General features: G+C 41.2%; 1 protein-coding gene across 1 annotated transcript in view; it reads left to right on the plus strand.

Annotated features, from left to right (window-relative positions):
- Positions 1–16,456, plus strand: part of LOC134679942 (lysine-specific demethylase 6A) — a 56,108-nt gene extending 39,652 nt beyond the window's left edge. The window contains exons 11-12 of the mRNA XM_063538893.1: positions 6,673–6,814; positions 13,222–16,456. Coding sequence (XP_063394963.1) covers positions 6,673–6,814; positions 13,222–14,752 — 1,673 coding nt within the window. The 3' untranslated portion in view covers positions 14,753–16,456. The remainder of the gene's footprint in view (positions 1–6,672; positions 6,815–13,221) is intronic.
- The last annotated feature ends 442 nt before the right edge of the window (positions 16,457–16,898 follow it).

Consider the following 16,898-nt stretch of genomic DNA (forward strand, 5'->3'; position numbering starts at 1 on the left):
AGCTCACTAAGTTTAAAAAATTAGTTTTTTCTTCTTTAAAATAATAAACACCTGTATGACCAGCTAAATTAAAATTTCCTCACATATCTCGTCACACATACTAGTACATATGCATGTCATTTATACGTAGTAATAAGTTTTTATTATAATATTTGTTTACATATAGGAAACTATAAGTCTATTACTAGAAGAATGTTACTCTATATACTTATCTGTTTTATAAGACTGTTTGTTTCATAATAATAAAAAAAATGCGCGTTTTCCCAGAGATAAGACCTAGCTAGATCGATTTATCACCCCGGAAAACCCCCATATAGCAAATTTGATCGAAATCGTCCGAGATCCCCGAAATATATAAATAAATATACGTATAAATAAACAAGAATTACTCGTTTAAAGGCATTCGATTAAAAGATTTAATCATTACAGGAAAAGGACTTATCACATTTGCTAAATCCTATTGAAGGTTTTATTGTTTACATTTCATGATGCTTACGGAAGCTACCATACTTTATTAGTATGCAATTTTAGAAAACTGAAATATTATTTACCTGAACCATGAAAAATAGGGCCTGCTACTTGCATTTAGTAGCAAATATATGAATTCGCAGTTTGTTTTACTTGGTGTTTTATGTGTGATTTTCGGAATGTTCCAATATTCCGACGTGATATGGAGTTACCCGCGTATACCTTAACTAGCTGTTGCCCGCGACTTCGTCCGCGTGGAATCTTATCTTCTACATTTTACATCTTTAGTACCTATAATTTTCATATGCAAGTTGTATGAAGTTTTAAGTCAAGTGGATTTTGATGTTGGTTGCTGAAATTACTTTTTTTGTATTCTCATAACAGGTACCTACCTATGCCCTTATACAAAGATTCAAGTTCGGCACTCACAAAATATCTGATCGCTATACAAACTTTCAACCCCTATGCTTGAATTAGTTTTCATGTTTTTTAATTTAATACCTTTTTTTTGCAAAAAGTACAAGTTCCTAGCTTAAAATAAAATTAAACCCCAAGACGAACTTTCATCCCCTATTTAACCCCCTTAGGGCTTGAATTTCCAAAAACGTTGCAATTCCTTTTTTTGTAATCGGCTAATATGTCTTCCTAAGAAGTTTCAAAGCATTTGTACTGGATTCAAACTTTGAACCCCATTTTAACCCTGCTAGGGGATGAATTTTACAAATAGCTGAAATCACTTTTCCTGTCTTCTGATAATATCCCTAAATACAAAGATTCAAGTCCCACACTCGAAAAAATGTTTGATATCCATACAAACTTCCAACCCCTTTTTCATCACCTTAGGGGATGAATTTTCAAAAACGCTGAAATTAGTTTTCTTGTATTTTAATAATATATCTTTTAACAAAGTTTCCAATTCCTAGCTCAAAAGAAAACTTTAACCCCATACAAACTATCATCCCCTTTTTAACCCTGTTAGGGGATGAATTTTACAAATCGCTGAAATCACTTTTCCTGTCTTCTGATAATATCCCCAAATGCAAAGATTCAAGTCCCGCAGTCGAAAAAATTTTTGATATCCATACAAACTTTCAACCCCTTTTTCACCACCTTGGGGGATGAATGTTCTAAAACGCTGAAATTAGTTTACTTATTTTTGAATTTGATACGTTTTTACAAAGTTTCAAGTTCCTAGCTTAAAATAAAATTTGCACCCGAAGACGAACTTTCATCCCCTTTTTAACCCCCTTAGGGGTTGAATTTCCAAAAACGTTGCAATCACTTTTTTTTCTTTTCGGCTATTATGCGTTTCTAAAAAGTTTCAAAGCATTTGTAATGGATTAAAATTTTCTACCCCTTTTTAACCCTGTTAGGGGATGAATTTTACAAAACGCTGAAATTACTTTTCCTGTCTTCTAATAATATCCCTAAATACAAAGATTCAAGTCCCGCACTCGGAAAAATTTTTGATATCCATAGAAACTTTCAACCCCTTTTTCACCACCTTAGGGGATGAATTTTCAAAAACGCTGAAATTAGTTTTCTTGTATTTTAATAATAAATCTTTTTACGAAGTTTCAAATTCCTAGCTTAAAAGAAAACTTTAACCCCATACTAACTTTCATCCCCTTTTTAACCCCCTTAGGGGTTGAATTTCTCAAAATCGCTTCTTATCTCTTGTACACTTTATAAATGCAATCTGGTGTGCAAATTTCAACTTTCTGGCTTTTGTAGTTTCGGCTCTGCGTTGATGAATCAGTCAGTCAGGACACTTGCATTTATATATATAGATATCCAAAGAATATCAACACATAGCTGACACTTTCGCTGAAACTCTCCAAAATGAAACATTGCTCCCTCACACTTACGCATAACCAAATTTGCAAGAGCAAGACGCATAACAGCTGCAGTTAGCTGGAGACATACTGCGATCATATATAACCATGGATACCGCCTTTAGGAACATTACCGTTCAAATTCTCGGGCCAAATTAGCACACATACACAATTACGCCTACATTCAAATAAGACGACGCGTTTACAGAGCCTGTAATCAAAGCTGGTAAACGAAATAATAGTCATCTTTATTACACTAATGGTACATAGCTAAGTGTAGATGAAATGCATATAATGTCAATAACTACCAATCAGCGACATTAATCCGCTAATAACCTTCTTGCTGTACGTACTGGCCGCTGAGAGTTCGCGGTTCATATTTGATTAGAATATGACTTGGACAGGGATAGGTTTATGCCATACAGTGAAGAACCAGTCAAATAATTCACGTATAATAATTTAATGCAGATTAAAAGATAACTAGTTAAAATGTTGTTATGACATGACAGACTAACTCAACATGAGTAAATATATCATTGTTGTATAAATGTATTCCGCTATAATAAGTATTTTGTATATTTTATTATCAATCTGCATGGCAGTGCGAAGTCACGTTCAGGTATAGTCTGTCGGTTTTTCTAAGATCAAGTACGCCATAGTAAATGTATGGCGAACTTGATCTTAGAAATCGGACTGGCTATACAGTCTGCAAAATTTACATGGGTACACGAATCGGGTCAAAAATATTTGAACAGGCGGAGTCACAATAAATCCCCACTTTTCAGAATATTTTATGTTTATAGCCGGTCAAGCAAGTTTGTCAGTAGAAAAAGGTGCAAAATTAAAATTTTGTATAGGACCACAGCCGTTCACGCGCTTACATTTTCTAAATTTGCCGCTCTTATAATATTTTAAACTTTCGCGTTTTGAACACATATTAACTCACATTATACGAAACGAAACTGATTTACGTCGGTAAATCAAGGTAATTGAATATAATCCGCGTTAGACCCGTCTATAATGTGAGTTAATATGTTTGCCGCTCTTTTCTACTGACGGAAACGGCTTGAGAGAGAACCTACCTACATATATGTGACAGTAGAGGGTGGATTCAAATGATCAACATTTTCAGATAATGTGTGTATTTGTTAAATTAATTCAGTGAAAGCATGATAGGAAAAATGTATCTACATATAGGAGACCGCGTATGATTATCTCACGGGTTATATCTCATGAATAGAACATATTCTAGATATCTTGCCAGGCATCCACTCAATTTCATGTCTCTCTAATTGGACAGCTTTTTTTCATAGTTCTCTACGAATAGCATCTTGTGGGAATCTGAATGGAAAGTAATGTAAAATGACAATACCAAATTTGATTATTAATTTGAAATAACTAGTTTTATTATAGCTCCATCTCATGAAATAAAAATGGAAAATACAAATCTGTAAGAAGGAATTTATTACTACATTTATAATTATATAGAAAATACCTAAACCAAACACAAGTTAATAAAATAGTCTACTTCATTTAGCATAACACCATCCCTATTATCCTCGCAATTTAAAAAGTCGTATGTTGTTATGAAAGTCGTATGCAGTTGTTACGTTTTAGCTTAGCACGGTAGTATTGAAAACAAATCGTCATGTTTTTTCCAAATTCTACTGAAGTTATCTGTTTACTACAAGTGAAAAGTGATTCCGCTGTCCTTGGTATTAAAATAACTTCTGCACCACTTCACGACACATGAATATATTTTTAATTACAAAAAAACGTGGTTTTTATAAATCAATTTAGCCATTTGTCACTGACTGTCATCTCGGTCGTACTGAGATTGCCAATCGAGCAGTTTGTAAGTACCGCCTATCGCGGGGTAGTTTGCGTTGGGTCATAATTGAGCGGACAGAATACTTCCATGTATAGCATTTCGCTGGAGACATAGTATTAGTGGGAACAATTTGGGCTGTCATTTCTCTTTTATCTTACGAGAGGGGCTGTTACGGGGCACTTAGACTCAGCAGGGCAATTAGTGCAAATACTCCACTTGCTCACACCCCAATCTTCAACCAAGTGTATGATGGAACGCAATTATTTTATACTACCTTACGTACCAAAACTTTCTCAGTTTAATATGGTGCATTGTTATACAGGGTGTTTGGTACAGTCACCTGCAATAATATGTTACTCTTCGAAGGCCACAGAAATATCTGACACTGTCTTATTTGTAGAGCCATAAGAGCGTGTCACATATTTTTGCGGCCTTCGAAGAGTAACATACTATTGCAGGTGACTGTACATCGTTTGCCAAATTAAAATGGCAGATAGGTTGAGTCATTTGCTATCTTCTCAGGCCTAGAAATTTTTAATTTGACGCAAAAAAATGTTTTCACTTCTATGCCAGTTTTTTGTTAATTCCAAATTTTTACTTGCATAGTAGTAAAAAAAAACATGGCCAATTTTGTTTTTCTAGGCATGAGAAGATAGCAAATGACTCAACCTATCTGCCGTTTTAATTTGGCAAACGATGTACCAAACACCCTGTATCCGAATAAGTTTAAATTCGTAAGAACTATTATATAATCTGTGGTTTAAAGTACGATTTATAGTCTTCCAAAATGAAATTGAAAATGGCTATCATCTACTTATTACATTTCAGTGGAAAAAGGAGACTATACTCTATTCTATACGATTATTTCATGGTCAGACAAGTCATTTAGTTTCCCATACATGAATATCTGATAGGAATCTGTGACGTGAGCTGTTGTCACCATTTGGCATAGGGTGTTTGAGCGCGTTTTAGGAATGTACTAATGATATAATATTTTGTACTGTTTTGACGCAGTTTCATAAATAATTCATCATGAAAAATGACACTTATTATACTGCTATAAATGCTAAAATCATAACCCTTCCGAGGTCAGGTAAAAATACTTGATCTTATTGATTTGTTATATTTTATTCTATTTTTGGAAAACCAACAGATATATATAGCTAATCCAGAAATTACAATAGAATTACAAAGCCAATTATAGGTTATCTTCGTAAAATCTGGTCTTAACACATTCACTGCCCCCAACGCACATGTGCGTTCACCGTCATACAAGTTTGTTCCTAGGCCACGCCCCCTGGCAGTGAATGCGTTAATCTACATACAAATTTATAGGTCTCCCACATATCGCAGGCAGTTGGGTAAGGATGGTATTCCATCTGTGCAATATTCCATGTTTTTTTTTTTAATCAATGTAAATAATTTACTTGTGTGTCGTTGGCGTAATACGTGTCGCCATTCAATTTTAGATTAAGTCAGGTCCCCACAGAAAACCAGCGCCACGGTCTGCCGCGGCATCATGCTGAGTGGGGATCCTATTTTAGCGTCCTAATCTGTTTTATGTCTGCATACTTTTCTTTTTTTTACATGTACTATGTTGTGACGTTAAAATAAATGTATTTCTTCTTTCTTCTTCTTCTTCTTCAATATCTTTGTCCAATGTGAATTGCGTCGCGCAATTTTGCTTAATGAGAGAGGGAGAGGCAATGACATTGGACAGGTGGAATACCACCCTAAGCAATTGCTGGGTGTTTTTCTAGTAGAAGGTAGCTAAGCTTTGGGACGCGTCGTCATGTACCTTACCGGAACGAAGGTTGGTCTGTAGCCGCACGCGTCAGTTGACGTCTTTCACGGTCAAAGTGTTCAGACGAAACAGGAGCCGAGTTTTAAATATTTTAGGTAAATATACCCGTCTCGCTAACGGAAGCGGCTCCTAAAACTAGTGCGATAAGGACAAGGCGAAAAATCCTGCGTAAAAATCTCAAAAATCGAGGTTTCGTACTCGACTGTTTCCTCCTCCAAAACTTAACCAATCCTAGCCAAACTTGGAAATCTAAATGATTATGAAATTATCTGTGTCGGATCGTTTTGCTTTTTTGGCTAATTGATATCAGTTTTGAATACTACGCTTCTCATTGCGGCATAGTCAATTAGGTCATTTTTGAAGGGCCTCTAGCGCCTTAAAAAACAAAAGTATCAAAAAAAGCAAAACGGTCCGACACAGATATTGACAATATTAATCTGTGTTGATGAAATCATTGCTTTAGCATCAAAACCCACGGAGGAAACAGTCGAGTACGTTTGTATGGGCAAATGACCACTCCTGTTGGCTCTTAATGAGAGAGGGAGAGGCAATGACATTGGACAGGTGGAATACCACCCTACGCAATTGCTGGGTGTTTTTCTAGTAGAAGGTAGTTTAGCTTTGGGACGCGTAGTCGTGTACCTTACCGGAATGAACGTTGATATTGAGATATAGCCGCACGCCTCAGTTGACGTCTTTCACGGTCAAAGTGTTAACAAAGTGTTTGTTTACAGAATGCCCTGCCCCTAGTAGCAGCGAGGTGGTGCTGGGCGGGCGGCAGCCCGTGGTCAAGCTGGAGCCTCTCAAGGCCGAGCCGCTCAAGCCCGTCTCCTTCCACATCGGCATGAGCGCCAAGCAGATCCTCGAGGCTTGCAAGTGAGTCACACTTTACCTAGTACGAAATAGTAAGAAACAATCGCTGAAAGGAACACTTCAGACAAAAAAAATTACAATAATCATATCGGTAATCGAATTTTAACTGTTATGAGATATACTCATCATCTCAGCCATAAGACGTCCACTGCTGAACATAGGCCTCCCCCTTAGCATGATGGGGAGTGAATGCCGTAATCGCCACGCTTGGCAGGCGGGTTGGCGGTCGCAGTTGAGTACACCGAATTTGAGGACGCTGCTGCCCGTCCACCGGTGGTCTTGGACGTAGTTTAAGGCCATACCCGGGTCCGGTGAGACATACTAACATTGAATAATTTTACGGTTTAGAATCACTTGTTTTAAGTCACTCCCGTGACATGTGTCGGAAAGTCTAGGTCTCCTTTCTCAAGCCCTAACAGTGCGGTGAGTGGTGATGATGTCGCGCGAATTACTTAAAACAAGTTAGTCTAAACCGTAAAATTATTTATAGTGCGTCAAGCAAATCTTGTCAGTAGCAATGTAAAGCAAACTAAAGTAGGGCAACACTCAAAGAGTAGTATTGCGCTAAGAAAAGCAGCAATGTACAATGTACATCGAACCTAAACTTTTTTTTCCGCTGAGCGCGCCCGTCAATTCAAATTGTCACTCGCGGATTCTCTATTGAAAATGTTTGAAATTGTTATTAATACGTATGGCCGGACAATTTAAAAGCGGTGTGTGTTGTTGATAAAAATGATTAAGAGTGCTATTACATTTCGGGGTTGAGCGAGTTTAGGTATTTTACGCGCTGCGGCAGGCCGTGAGAGCTCAGTATTCCGATCCCTTCTACCACACTCGCACTACAATGATGGATTAAACATTCTTGATCCTTCGCGAAGCATATTGAAATCAACCATAACAACACTAACTGTACTTAACTTGTAAAGTCCTAAAACTGTTATTTGATAAGTACGAAAATACTAAATGCAGTGCAAATGTACATAGGGGCTGTTCATAAATTACGTCATCTATTTTTGACCCCCCCCCCCCATCCCTCAAATCATCCAAAAATCATGCTTCGGATGACACTGTTTCCTCCTACGTCATGCTACCATCATCCGATGTCCAGACCCCCCCCTCCTCCCATTTGAAACGACGTAATTTATGAATAGCCCCATACTCGTACTTATGAACGTATATTACTCAAAAGAAATTATAGGTACTCGCTTATTTACAAGAAACAAGTTACAAGAAACTGAAGATACACAGGGTCTGATGATGGAGCTGGAAGGTGGCCACGGGTACCAGTCTCTCATGTAACTAAACAATTTCGTGTTTGGGCTCGTTTGATTCGTCTCAACAAGATCTTTGACACAAGACAGTACTCAGGGTCTGATGATGGAGCTGGAAGGTGGTCACCATTACCAATCAACCATACAACTAAACCACATCGTGTTTAGGCTCGTTTTATTCATCTCAACAAGATCTTTGACACTAGGTGATACTCAGAGTCTGATGATGGAGGTGGAAGTTGGTTACCGGTACCAATCAACCATGCAACTAAACCACTTCATGTTTAGGCTCGTTTGACTAGTCTCAACAAGATCTTTGAAACTAGGTGATACTCAGAGTCTGATGATGGAGCCGGAAGGTGGTCATCGGTACCAATCAACCATGCAACTAAACCACTTCATGTTTAGGCTCGTTTGATTAGTCTCAACAAGATCTTTGACACTAGGTGATCTAAGATCTTGTTGCGACGAATCAAACGAGCCCAAACACGAAGTGGTTCAGTTACATGGTAGACTGGTACCCGTGGCCACAGTCCAGCTCCATCATCAGACCCTGAGTACTAACTTGTGTCCAAGGTCTTGTTGAGACGAATCAAACGAGCCCAAACATGAAGTGGTTCAGTTACATGATAGCAGTGTTGGCAAAAAATCAATTCGTTTCAAAAATCAACTTGTTTCCGAGGGAAATATTGAGAGATGTCCTTTTTTGGGACATTTCTAGAAATTACCCGATTGCGTTTAAAATCGATATCTGAGGTAAACAGAGGTTTCTAAACATTTTTTCAACTGCAATATTGCATCGATATCTGAGGTGCAAAATATGGTTTCAACGGCAATATTTAGATTCTACACTTTAGCCGCGTACTTTACTACCTGCATTACGCCACCCTGCTAAAAAAAGGATACTGACGTCAGAAACATTTTTCGCGACCTATGGTCGACATCGATTACGAATATGAACGTAATTGGCGAATTTCGAAAAATGTCCCTATAAGTCAATACTGACATCAGGAACATGTTTTCGAACCTCTGGGAACCTCAGATATCGACTTTAAGTCCAGTAAGTAAGTCCCTAAAAAGGACACCTTTGAAAACTAATCTTAGGGAAGGGAAAGGGACCCTAGGTTAATCTAGATTGAGAATTGATTTAATCCGAATTGAGGATTGATGCGTTAATTCCAATTGATTCAATCGGATTGACGCGTCAATCAGAATTAAATCAATTCGATTGATCAATCCGGATTGATTTAGTTCAGATTGATGCCAACACTGCATGATAGACAGGTACCCGTCGCCACCTTCGAGCTCCATCATCAGATCCTGAGTACTATCTTGTGTCAAAGAGTTTGTTGAGATGAATAAAACGTGCTTAAACACGAAGTGGTTCAGTTACATGATAGACTGGTACCCGTGGCCACCTTTCAGCTCCATAATCAAACCTTGTGTATCTTCAGTGTCAAAGATCGTGTTGAGACTAATCAAACGAGCCCAAACACGAAGTGGTTTAGTTGCATGGTTGATTGGTACCGGTGACCACCTTCCGGCTCCATCATCAGACCCTGAGTACTATCTTGTGTCAAAGATCTTATTGAGACGAATAAAACGAGCCTAAACACGAAGTGGTTTCGTTGCACGGTTGATTGGTACCGGTGACCACCTTCCGGCTCCATCATCAGACCCTGAGTACTATCTTATGTCAAAGATCTTGTTAAGACGAATAAAACGAGCCTAAACACGAAGTGGTTTAGTTGCATGGTTGATTGGTACTGGTGTCCACCTTCCGGCTCCATCATCAGACCCTGAGTACTATCTTAAGTCAAAGATCTTGTTGAGCCGAATCAAACGAGCCCAAACACGAAGTGGTTTAGTTGCATGGTTGATTGGTACCGGTGACCACCTTCCGGCTCCATCATCAGACCCTGAGTACTATTTTGTGTCAAAGATCTTGTTAAGACGAATAAAACGAGCCTAAACACGAAGTGGTTTAGTTGCATGGTTGATTGGTACCGGTGACCACCTTCCGGCTCCATCATCAGACCCTGAGTACTATCTTGTGTCAAAGATCTTGTTGAGACGAATGCGAATCTAACGAGCCCAAACACGAAGTGGTTTAGTTGCATGATTGATTGCTACCGGTGACCACCTTCCGGCTCCATCATCAGACCCTGAGTACTATCTTGTGTCAAAGATCTTGTTGAGACGAATAAAACGAGCCTAAACACGAAGTGGTTTAGTTGCATGGTTGACTGGTACTGGTGACCACCTTCCGGCTCCATCATCAGACCCTGAGTACTATCTTAAGTCAAAGATCTTGTTGAGCCGAATCAAACGTGCCCAAACACGAAGTGGTTTAGTTGCATGGTTGATTGGTACCGGTGACCACCTTCCGGCTCCATCATCAGACCCTGAGTACTATCTTGAGTCAAATAAATACATATAGAATGTCAGGTCGTTTCAAATATTTTTAATCCTGTCCGGTAGTTTATTAAACTGTACCATTATAAATTATAATACTATAAAAACAGTGCTAGGATCAAAGTCTCTCGTTGCGGTTTTCACGCACACAGTATAGCGTTTTACACGGCGCCCGCCGCACACAATGATAAAAAACCTCGTCGTCGCCGTTGAAAATGTGCGGAGCCGACCGACACACGTCCTGCCTGTACAAGCTCTGCCGCGGCACTGAGCTGGCGAGCGCGCGTCATCGGTAATATAGAGTAGTTTTCAAAAAATTGCCAAAAAATTATAGTAGAATTTCATAAACACTAATGTATACCAACAGTATAAGCAAACGTTGCAGATTGCTTGAGTATGAAAATGACTTCAATATTAAGTAGATTTTCGTAGAAATTGACACTTGTTTCGGAGAGAAAATTGAGTTCGTTTTACTTTGATTTTCTCTTTCTCAAAGGTATGTAGGAAAAATATCGTTTGATATGCCTAAAGTACAGGGTATTAGTAATACAAAATAGCCAGGTTTAGCAGAGTAAACTTCTCAACATTTCCAAATAAGAGCTTGCCGTTCAGTGCTTCACGGGGTTTTTCGGAAACAACCATCAGAAAAAAATTCATTACTAATTTAATAAGTCCTTTTTCTAATATTTACAACGATATTTAAAAAGATAAGAAGACGCTTTTACTGGAACAAGTACTCATTGTTTCTAATAATGAGCACAAAGTCCTGAATTTCGTCGACTAGTATCATCAATTTTGCATTATTTCGACTTTTCTTGTAAGAGCGCTCTTAACTAATTTGAAGATCTCAAAATAAAATTAGAAGTGGACTATGCCGTTAAACAAGAATGTATGAATAAAATCATTGCTTCAGCAGGTAGATGTCCTACTACTGGATTTTAATATTTTATTAGATTTCTCAGTTGCCACCGTAGGCATTGTAGGCATCTTAGCTTTGATTAAGCACAATCTTATTTAATATATTGGTATTTAATGGTGACAGCAGAAATATCTCTTGAAATAGAATCGATTCAGAATGTAAACAAAGATGATGGCTGTCATTCGCGATCCACATTCCACAGATAAAGCACAGATGACACGCGATTTTCGAATTATTCGAACACAGTGTTGCTAACCCGCGATTTTTCAAATTTGCCGCCGTTTGCTACTGACAAGATTTGCTTGACCCAGTATAATACCGTAACTATCAAATTTTAACAATACAATAATTTATTTTTATTTTTATTTATTTTATTTTTAACTACTTGAGAAAATCTCGTATGAGTTGCATTCAGAATTTCTGCGTTTCATTTTTGAACAGCAGTAGGTATGAGACACAGGATTTTTTCAATTCCAGAGAGTCCAGACTAAATTTAAAAGTGCGGAAGGATTGTTGAATATCCTTGTATTTAGTGAAATTTGTGTCTCGAGTGTTCTTTTTGGTTCCATTGTACACAGCTCCGGACAACCATGTGAATCAAACAACCACCAAGCTCTGAGAAAATGTTGTTAGAATTTTTTTACTTTGTACACTGAAAGATTATAATAATACGGGAATTATTACATTTAACTTTTTTTTACATTTTTCCTCTGAAATAGTTGTGCGGTTGTTTGGTCCCCATGTATAGGCATAGTTGCTTGTAAAAGTATTGATTAGAAATTGATCGTACTTTGCGGAGCGTGATATTTACTAATTTCTTCCTATAATATCCAAGTTTTATCGTATCAAAGTGATTTTCAAAATTAAATGTAACTCTATTGGTGAATAAATGCAAGTTTGAAGTTATTTTTAAATGTTGTTATTCTAAAAAAATGTTTCCTAAGTTTTTTCTGGTGAGGTTTCCATTCTCCCACTTCCGTGTAATACGAAAGATTTCGAACAAAATGCTTTTAGAAGTAGTTTTGCAATCCTGTTTTTAACCCTTCGTATGTCTAAGCACTGATCAGTGCGAACGAAGTTAAACCTATTGTATTAAACAAAGGATTTTAATTCGAGCGCACTGATCAATGCATAGGCAGATGAAAGGTTAATCTGCATTAGATTTAGAAGTGAATGAGAAATAATTACGTTTGTAACAATACAGCTATATCTCAAATCTTATACGTTGCTGTACGGTCATCAAATTTCTCAATCGCTTACTTTTACCTTACCCTTGTGCACAAAATAAAAGATTTGTGCCAAAACAGGATCACAAGTTGCCAGAGACTACAGCGGCTGGCGAGGCTAGCGGCGCGCCACTCGGAACGCAAGTAAATGGCCGGGCCCGGGCGCCTATTATGTTTTCACCGTAGCTTTGTGCTCGTGTCAGCTGCCAGCTCGGTACATTTTGGGTTTTTACCTTTAATGGAAGGATGACAGCTTGTCAAATATTAATTTCAACAATTCGAAGTTGATGATGAGTCGTCGGGAAAGATAAAGTACAATTTCGTAGAAATAGCGAAAATCGTAAAAGTTTAAATATTTTAAATCATAGTGGTAATGTTCGATTCCTCAATCTAGTATCGGGTTTTGTACTTTCATATTTTGGTATCTTACTAAGTATCTGCGTATTTAAAAACAAAGTCGACGTAACAACCGTATCGAGGTGACAACCGACACGGGTACTAATTTACTGTGTTAATAGAACGCTCGGTCCCGGCGCAAGTCCCCGAGCCGGTGGAGTAATGCGTGTCGTTGTGTTGCAGACACGACGCCGGCAGCCCGTCGGCGTGGTCGGTGCTGGGCCCGGGGCTGGGCCCGCCGGAGCCGCCGCCGGTGCCGCCGCCGCGCCTCAGCGCCGAGCAGCTGGCGCCGCCCGCGCCCTTCGTCTACGTCGAGTCCAAGCGCGACGCCTTCAGCCCGCAGCTGCAGGACTTCTGCCTCAAGCATCCCATCGCCGTGGTGCGCGGCCTCACCGCCGCGCTCAAGCTCGACCTCGGCCTCTTCTCCACCAAGACGCTCGTCGAGGCGTGGCCCGACCACGCGGTCGAGGTGCGCACGCAGCTGATGCAGTCCGCCGACGAGAACTGGGACCCGACCGGCCGCCGCCGCGTGTGGGCGTGCGCCTCGCACCGCTCGCACACCACCGTGCGCAAGTACGCGCAGTACCAGGCCGGCTCCTTCCAGGAGTCGCTGCGCGAGGAGCGCGAGCGCGGCGGCGCGCCGGCGCCGGCGCACGGCGCGCTGTCGGACTCGGACGGCCGCGAGTCCGGCCCGGCCAAGCGCCGCCGCCAGGCGCGCATGCTGCGCTTCGGCACCAACGTGGACCTCTCCGACGAGCGCAAGTGGCGCGCGCAGCTCACCGAGCTGCAGAAGCTGCCCGCGTTCGCGCGCGTCGCCTCCGCCGCCAACATGCTGTCGCACGTCGGCCACGTGATCCTCGGCATGAACACCGTGCAGCTGTACATGAAGGTGCCCGGCTCGCGCACGCCCGGCCACCAGGAGAACAACAACTTCTGCTCGATCAACATCAACATCGGCCCCGGCGACTGCGAGTGGTTCGGCGTGCCGGACGCGTACTGGGGCGGCGTGCGCGAGCTGTGCGAGCGGCACCAGCTGTCGTACCTGCACGGCTCGTGGTGGCCCGACCCGGCCGAGCTGCGCGCGCACGGCGTGCCCGTGTACCGCTTCACGCAGCGGCCCGGCGACCTCGTGTGGGTGAACGCCGGCTGCGTGCACTGGGTGCAGGCCACCGGCTGGTGCAACAACATCGCGTGGAACGTCGGCCCGCTCACCGCGCGCCAGTACGGCCTCGCGCTCGAGCGCTACGAGTGGAACAAGGTGCAGAACTTCAAGTCGATCGTGCCGATGGTGCACCTCACTTGGAACCTGGCGCGCAACATCCGCGTGTCGGACCCGCGCCTGCACACGGCCATGCGCACGTGCCTGCTGCAGACGCTGCGCGCGGCGCTGGGCACGCTGGCCGCCGTGCGCGCGCGCGGCGTGGGCGTGCGCTTCCACGGCCGCGCGCGCGGCGAGGCCTCGCACTACTGCGGCGTGTGCGAGCGCGAGGTGTGGCACGCGCTGCTGGTGCGCGAGCACGAGCGGCGCCACGTGGTGCACTGCCTGGCGTGCGCGCGCAAGGCCGAGCCGCAGCTCACCGGCTTCCTGTGCCTGGAGGAGCACCACCTGGACGAGCTGGTGCAGGTGTACGACGCGTTCACGCTGCACCGGCCGGCGCCGCCGCCGGGCGCGCCGCACGCGGCCGTGCCCGCGCTGCCGGCGGTGCCGGACTGAGCCGGCGCGGTCCGGCGCCGGGTTCCGTTTAGTTAGGCGGCGCCGGCCCGGCCGGCCGGCGTCGCCGCGCCTGTATTTATTTCGTGTGCGAGTGTATGGTAGTTCGGTCCGGTCCGCTTTCGTCGTTTCGTGGACGTGTTCCGATGCTAGTGTTGCGCGTGTTAGAGACCGTAATATTCGTCGTTCGTCGGCCCCTCGTAATTTTGTTACTAGGTTAGTCGGGTCGTTTTTATTATTATCTGAGACCATTTAAATTTAAAACGCGATGTAAATGTTCACGATCTATTTTTACTACGCCGTGTGAGTATAGAGTTGTTGACGCGACTATTTTTGGTGATATAAATGTAATTTTGTAAAAGATAAATTTTACAAGCTCCTCGATCACTTTTGTAATTGTGAGAGATATCGATTATAATTCGAAGTCAATTTGAGGGTATCGTGAGATAGCGGATTAGGTTAGTGTTCGTACAGTTTGTACTCCGACGTAGCGTAGCGAGGTACTCCTCGGGCTCAGGTGTTCACCGCGATATAAATGTGTTATTTTTGTATAGAGGCATATTTATTTATTTTACTGTGAGTTAGTTTGATTTTCTAGTACATCTCTTAGCGAATAGTAGTGTAAGCGATCGCACCGAGTGGGGTCCTGCGTTTTAGCAGGGCCCGTTGAATAGTGCTGCAATGTCCCAAAGAATGTTATACTCGTGTAGGCAAGAGGATATCGAAATCCTGATACATCGCATTTCTATGTTAAGTGCCTGAATCCTGTAATATTGGGAACTGACAATTTTCCTCTTATTGGCATTATTTAAAGAATTATTTGTTTAGAAAATTGACATGACTGTGTTCTTAAATTCGAATTGGACTGTTTAAATTAGTGGTAATGAAATTGATTCCTCGGATTGATGTATAGTAGGATGGATTAGTGGAGTAAGCTCAGTGTGGCAGCGGGGCGGGCGCTCGCTGGTTGTTGTTCTCTTGGAGTTTATTCGTGTTGAGTGTCGACGGAGTGTTACGGCTGGCTTACGTTTTGAGAAGTAATATGTGCTATAATATCTGTGGCTCTAGTGAAAAAGTACAAGTCTCGCGCAGCTCAGATGAAAAAGGGTGTAAGTGATATATAACCTACCCTTTTTCCCCGCGAGACTTATGCCCCTTTTTTACTAGAGCAACAAGTTTGTTATAAAGCATTAATGTATTTATTAGATCATTCTTTGAGCGTTTCATTATTAGCGTAGACACGTTTTAGTGGTCACTCTCACCACATTATGACATGACATTTCCGGTTTTCTAGTAGACTCTACTACCAAAGGACCAAAAATATCATCTGAATATATAGACGCTCTGTCATAAAAGAATCCAAAGAAATTAGGCGACCGAACCACTTGTGATAATTACCCCTTTGACTTGCTGTAGATTTGTTTTGTTCTTTCGTTATTTGATCATGTACCAAACGGAGAATAAATGGATAATTATAAAAAAGTCGTCATTGATTCGAAAGAAACACTTCGATAATGGGCCAACTCGTGCTTTTCACTTCTCAAAACGTAAATGAGTCTTTAGAGCGCCTCGCCTCGCCCGAGTGTCGGGTGTCGGTGGATGTAATGCCGATATTTATAATTAATTATAAGAAAACATCACTGCCATGTATGACCTTACTGTTTATACTATAATATTAAATTTTTAATAAACAAATAATGTACCTAATTTCTTTGTTTTTCTTCGACTTATCTACCTTTCTAGAAATTAGTGAATAAACGCAGCTGCGCGCTAATGCTAGTAACTGATCTATTTTGTTCGCTTTGTAGTGAAAAGCGCCTACGAACAGAGAACCAAAAGTACATACATACCAATTTTTTTATTTTGCATTAGAATAGGGTAAACAATCTAGACATGTCTTATTGAAAAACGCTTTTATATAAATATTAACTATTACCTTGCTATTACTTATAAAACGAAAATAATGTAAATATTAGTATTATTGTTAAATATTTGCTGTAACTTATTCTTCAATTATTTCTACAATACAAAAACATGTACATATTGTTTACACTTTTTCTAACGCTAAAAAATCGAGTAATAGCGGGTCGCTGGTAGTGAATGTGATAGACGAGATAAATTCATATTTCAGAGGATCGCATTCCACCTG

Source organism: Cydia fagiglandana, chromosome 3, assembly GCF_963556715.1.
Source record: "Cydia fagiglandana chromosome 3, ilCydFagi1.1, whole genome shotgun sequence".
NCBI classification, from domain to species: Eukaryota; Metazoa; Arthropoda; class Insecta; order Lepidoptera; family Tortricidae; genus Cydia; species Cydia fagiglandana.